The following is a 6,421-nucleotide window of genomic DNA, read 5'->3' on the forward strand; positions in this document are numbered from 1 at the left end:
CCAGGTTTGCCGGGGGTTCAGGACTTTATTCACTCTTAAATTTATATCGCTCCTTTCATTCAGGGAGCTCAAGGCAGCAAAGGTGCTTCTTCCGTTCCTCATTCCACCCCCTGTCCAGAAGAACCCAGTGGAGTGGATTAGGCTGAGAGACATTGACTGGCCCAAGGTGGTCCCATGAGTTTTGTGGCTGAGTAGAGATTTGAACCCTGGTCCCCCTGGTCCTAGTCCAATGCATGCAATTGGTATTTTGAAGAAGACCTATGCAAGCAGAAGCACCATGGAACAGCACCGCTGATAAAGTGTGGCCCCGGTAGATCCAACAGAGCTTTCCTTACACCCTTTAGAAAATGAATAGGCTTGGGTGAGTTGGCAGAAGAAATGAAATTTTCACACAGGAATTGGATCAGTCCAAAAGGTGGACTCTTGAGAGTCCCATGGACTGCAAGAAGATCAAACCGATTAATTCTTAAGGAAATCAGTCCTGAGTGCTCACTGGAAGGGCAGATCGTGAAGCTGAGGCTCCAATACTTTGGCCACCTCATGAGAAGAGAAGACTCCCTGGAAAAGACCCTGATGTTGGGAAAGATGGAAGCACATGGAGAAGGGGACGACAGAGGACGAGATGGTTGGACAGTGTTCTCGAAGCTACCAACATGAGTTTGACCAAACTGTGGGAGACAGTGGAATTCAGGAGTGCCTGGCATGCTCTGGTCCATGGGGTCACGAAGAGTCGGACACGACTAAAAGACTAAACAACAACAACAAAAGGTGGTGCAGGTAGAGAAAATCAGCATCTTGTGGCCCGAAATCAGGATATCTCAGAGCGCTGTAAAGGAAGCAGCCGGGAGTGGGGTAGCTTTGCAGGCAGACGCCTTCAGACCACCTTCCTTCCTTGCACGAAATCCTTGGAAGTGGCAAGACGTCGGCGACTCTTAAGTCCCGGGTCACATGACCCTTCCCAGTCCGCCAATGCAAGAGTCGCTGGCTCAGATTTCAGTTCCAGGGTCTTGATTCCAGCCATGTGCATGCAAAGCAGGAAGGAGAGCTCGAAAAGTTTTGGGGGAAACGCTTGAGGGCTGCTGGACGTTTTTGTTTTTGTTTTCTTTTCTCCCGCGGAGCCGCTGCAAAAGGCAAAGTTGGAAGAAAGCTTTCCGTGTCTCGGGAGGGAGGCTTTGCCTTGAGTCTCCAGCAGTCTGCTTAATGCCTTCATCCTATCTTCATTACCTTTTCCAGACACTCCGGAGAGAATGGGGGCAGGCGCATTAGCCATCTGTGTGAGTACGAGGCGGCGGGCTGCGCGGGGAAAGCGAGGGAGGCTCTCTCTTGCAAATGGGTGCGCAACTGCGCGCAAATGGGTGCCTGCGCGCGCGCTCTCTCTCTACGCCCACCCACGACGTGGGGGGAGGGGGGAATATTGAGCGCAATCTAACATTTTGAATGGTGCAATAAAGTGGTTTAGTCAGTCGGTGTGTCTAGATCTGTTGTCTTACAATGTGGGAGACTTCCAGGTTGTGTGTGTGTGTGTGTGTGTAATTTTGGGGGTATTTTTTAATAGGTGCAAAACAGAATAAATAACATCGGAGCCATGGATTGGGTGGGGGGGCATATAGAGAAGAGATGAAAAACCAAACATTGGTTTAGACATGTATAAAAAGCATTTTGTTTTTCCAGTGTTAAGCTTATGTTCAGTTCGTTCCGTTTCTGCTATTATTTCTCAGCCTCAAAAGTCAGCCCTTCTCTGCCTCTCTTATTTTATAATCTACGTGATTCGAAAATAATTGTACAGCAATTCCACCTAGGAGATGTAGCTTGCCTCCTTTGTTTTGATGAAGAGGCTTTGGGGGGGGGGGGGTTTGGTGTTGTTTAGATTCTGGGTGTTTGATCAGCAGCACAATTATTCATAGACTCAAAAGTAAATGTCACTGAATTCATTGGGCCTCAGTCCCGTCTCCTCCCCCCCCCCCCCCAATGTATAGAACTGCAGTTCCAGTAGTATTTTTAAAAATCTATTTTTGCACCACAACTTATATTTTGTTTATAACTATTTCCCGAAATTGTTTCAGTAGCTTGTAGTTAAGCACTTTGCAGTTCTTGGTTTATTTTCATTTAAAGTCATTGTATAAGTGCCAGGTTTGCATGTAAAATAAACAAACAAACCCATCTTTTTTCCAGAGTAGGGCTTTCTGTTGTGTTATGTCTTCTCTGTTAGTGATCATGCCTGCAGTCTTCCCTCTAAAAAAGGTTTTGCTCCTAAGCAAGTACGTGCATGTTTGCCGCCAATATGGGTAAGTTTGAAGCTGTGTTTAAAAATTGGAGCCGCTCAGATAAATATGCAGATTTAAAGGCATTTTTTAAACAATGAAGAAACAAGCGAGATTCAACTTGCTCCTGCAGCACTGTGAGACAGGGTTGATAATGTGTACAGTATTTTATTCTTTTTAACTAACATTCCAAGATGGATGTTTCAGAGGGAAGGATTTGCTGTTCCATGCATATATTTTGCCTGTTTTGTAGGCACTAGAGATTTAGTGGATTTAGCAGATGGGTAGGCAAAAGACCATGTGCTCCCCTCTCTGCTTTTTTCTGAATGCACATAAATAAATAGCATTAAAATAATTAGTACGCACTGTCTGCCTTTTCCATTTCTTGAGTCTTGCATGTTTCGCTTTTGCACCTTTCCCATTTTTCATGTTCGAAAGGGCAGGTTAGCAGTGTAGTTCTCTGTACGTCTGTGCAGAAGCCAGCCGCTTTTGAGTTCAGTGGGGCTTACTCCCAAGCTAAATGTGTACAGTGGTACCTCTTGTTACATTTGCTTCAGGTTAAATCTTTTCAGGTTGCATCCCACAGCGACCCGGAAGCACTGGAAAGGGTTACTTCCGGGTTTCGCCGCTCACGCATGCGCTGACGCTCAAAATGACGTCACGTGCATGTGCAGAAGTGGCGAATCGCGACCCGCACGGATGCAGGTTGCGTTCTGCTCATTTTGCGAATGGGGCTCTGGAACGGATCCTGTTCGCAACCAATAGGATGGCCACCTTCATTCTTAAAACAAGTTTTATTAGGAGTGGGAATCTTGCCTGGCTTCTTTGGAACTTAAATAGTAGCTCCCCCCCCCCCCGCCCCTTGCATCATTTCAGGAGTAGAAAGCTGGTAAAGTTATGTTTATATAGTGGCTTAGAGCAGCACCACACAGCTCACCAAGCAGAACCCCTTTGCTCAGCAAGGCCTTTAAGAAGGAGTGCAGTAAAAGTGGCAGAGCCTTAGTCTAGGATGAATACGATTACCAGGTGGCCTCATAGCACGGCTCCAAGAGCTACAAGAGGCCTTTCACCAGGCATAATGTTCCCTGGAACATTTGCGCTATGCAGCCCAGTTTTAAAATGAATGTCATATAGCGCTTCATTGAATCACCACTGGGACATCCTTGGGAGATGTGTGAATGGAGGATATATCGCAACAGGTAGTGATGGAGGAAGTTGTTTCTGATACATGCCAGCCAGCAGTGTTAAAAATAACGCACACTGCTATTTTTCTGTTAAACATCCACATTTTAGCTTTGACTCTCAGAATCGTTAGAAGGGTCCCCAAGGGTCATCTAGCCCAACCCCCTTGTGATGCAGGAATATCAACTGAAGCATCCGTGACAGGTGGCCATCCAACCTCTCCTTAAAAACCTCCAAGGAAGGAGAGTCTGCCACCCCTTGTTGGAGTCTGTTCCACCGTCAAACGGCTCTTGCTGTCAGAAAGTTTTTCTGAATGTTTAGTCGGAATCTCCTTTCTTGTGACTTGAAGCCATTGGTTCGAGTCCTACCCTCCAGAGCAGGAGAAAACAAGCTTGCTCCATCTTCCAGAAAACAAACAGATAAGATTTTATAGACTAACCAGCCCAAGGAGAGAGAGAGAGAGAGATATAGAGAGATAGAGAGATATAGAGAGATAGATAGATACTGTATTTTCTGGCGTATAAGACTACTTTTTAACGCAGGGAAATCTACTCAAAAGTCAGGGGTTGTCTTATACGCCGGCTACAGCAGCAGCTCCTGCAGCAACTCCCCACCAAAGGATAAAACGACAGCAAATTAAATCAGAGCACACCAACTTCTCTAGATGAAGCAGAAATACGCTTGAAGATTGGCCCCAGAAGCCCCCGGCCCCTGGGTAGTGGAGCGGATTTCCGAGCCGGACTGGAGATTGGTTTTTTAATTTTTATTTGGTGTGCATTGGAAGAGGGGTAGTCTTATACAGCGAGTATATCCCAAACTCTATATTTTAACTGGAAAAGTTGGGGGGGGGGGTCGCCATCGGTCGTCTCATACGCTCAGTCGTCTTATACGCCGGAAAATATGGGGTATATATATATATATATGGCTTCCCATAGGCATCTGTTTGGCCAATGTGAGAAGATGATTCTGGACTGGATGGGCTATTGGCCTGAACCAGCAAGGCTGTTAGGAAAAATCCAGTTTGTAAACAACGCTGCTGCTCTTCCGCTGTGGCAGAAATCCATTTCTCAGTGTCTGGTTACTATGCCAGGCCATTCGGCTATTTACCTCTATGTTTACCCTGATGTTTCAGAGAAGAACGGCTTCCATTCATAGAGCGTGTCTCTCCTTTCTGCTCCACCCACAGTTGCTGTGGCGATGCAGCTTGCAGACTTATCCACTCTGTTGCTCGGCTACGTATTCCAGGCTCCTCCTCCTCTGACTTTCTTTTTCCCTTTTCAGTCTCTCCCTGTGTGTGCATGTTTCCCTCCCAGATCTTTTCGGAAGAATTCCTCTCCGCCGGGTTTCGTTTGTTTTTGTTGAGAATTTGAAACCCGAAAGGCCTGCCTTTGAATGCTCAGCTTTCCTTTCGTAGAGCCACCATGCAGCCCCCTATAGTCACGATGACCGACTGCTCCCTCTTTCTGTGCTCTTTCAAGCAAAGCAAATCCGCTGTCAGGCTGAAAGAAGACATGAAGAAGATTGCGGCAGCCCCACTGAGTGGCCAGAGGGGAGCTGCCTGCCAGAAGGTGTTTGGCGTAAGCCTGCATGAACTTCAGCAGCAGGGACTGAGCAAGAACGGAGTCCCGGCCGTCGTGTGGGAGATTGTCGAATACCTGACTTGGCATGGTAAGCTGCTAGCAGAACCCTCCTTGTTGGAAAAAGGGGGAAAGAAAGGTTTATCTTTAAAGTAAAAAAGGTAAAGGGACCCCTGACCATTAGGTCCAGTCGTGACCGACTCTGGGGTTGCGGCGCTCATCTCGCTTTATTGGCCGAGGAAGCTGGCGTACAGCTTCCGGGTCATGTGGCCAGCATGACTAAGCCACTTCTGGCGAACCAGAGCAGCACACAGAAACACCGTTTACCTTCCCGCTGGAGTGGTACCTATTTCTCTACTTGCACTTTGATGTTCTTTTGAACTGCTAGTGTTGGCAGGAGCAGGGACCGAGCAACGGGAGCTCACCCCATTGCGGGGATTCGAACTGCCGACCTTCTGATCAGCAAGTCCTAGGCTTAACCCACAGCACCACCCGTGTCCTTCGATGATAGATAGATAGATATAGATATAGATATAGATAGATAGATAGTCCCATCTTTAAGGTACAGGTAGCAAATATGTGGCCCACCAGATGTTGCTCTATGCGGCCTAGGACCCATGTACCTACGGGACCGCCTCTCCTGGTATGCCCCGCGGAGGACCTTAAGGTCCACAGATGACAACATTTTGGAGGATCCAAGCCGCAAGGTGGTTAGGTTGGTCTCAACTAGGGCCAGGGCCTTTTCAGTACTGGCCCCGACTTGGTGGAACACTCTGTCACAAGAGACTAGGGCCCTGCGGGACTTGACATCTTTCCACAGGGCCTGCAAGATAGAGCTGTTCTGCCTGACCTTTGGTTTGGACTCAGTCTGACCCTTATGTTTCCCTCACCTTATGGTTTTGACTTTTAAAATGAGGCTGCATTTTAAATTGCATTTTAACCTATATTTTAAATTGTGGTGGTTTTTTTCTTATTATGTTTTTACTGAAATTTTATTGGTGTTAGCCGCCCTGAGCCCGGCTCTGGCTGGGGAGGGCAGGGTATAAATAAAAATTATCATCATCATCATCATCATCATCCCTGACCATAGGCCATGCTGACTGGGACTGGTAGGGGCTTATTATAATTATTATTTATATACCAACTCTCCAGCCAAAAGGGCCCCCAGAGCAGCTTACATGCAATAAATCAGAACAATAACTCAGCTTCCTGTCTCTCCTGCTGTTGGGATTTCTGCTTTCAGGTGGCACTTGGAGTCCCACAAATTCTGGAAAGTTGCAGGTTCCTCGCTCTTGCTTTAAGGGGTTGTCTGTACTCTCAATGCGTAAATGCATTTTATCTCGGTCTGTAACTTCTATTGGCTCTCTCTCCCCACCTACTTCCAGAGAATGCTGGGAATTG

At 47.1% G+C, this 6,421-nt stretch overlaps 1 protein-coding gene across 2 annotated transcripts in view; it reads left to right on the forward strand.

Moving 5' to 3' along the window:
* Nucleotides 1-993: 993 nt before the first annotated feature.
* Nucleotides 994-6,421, forward strand: part of FAM13A (family with sequence similarity 13 member A) — a 146,057-nt gene continuing 140,629 nt past the window's right edge. Inside the window, exons 1-2 of one of the 2 annotated variants that reach the window (XM_083756397.1) lie at nt 994-1,274; nt 4,922-5,111. In XM_083756397.1, the coding sequence (XP_083612523.1) occupies nt 1,248-1,274; nt 4,922-5,111 (217 nt within the window). In that variant the 5' untranslated portion in view covers nt 994-1,247. Of the gene's footprint in view, nt 1,275-4,494; nt 5,112-6,421 lie in introns of those variants that run through there. The other variant, XM_083756396.1, reaches the window with a different exon arrangement.

This window comes from Podarcis gaigeae (assembly GCF_964106915.1).
Source record: "Podarcis gaigeae genome assembly, chromosome: 9".
NCBI lineage: Eukaryota > Metazoa > Chordata > Lepidosauria > Squamata > Lacertidae > Podarcis > Podarcis gaigeae.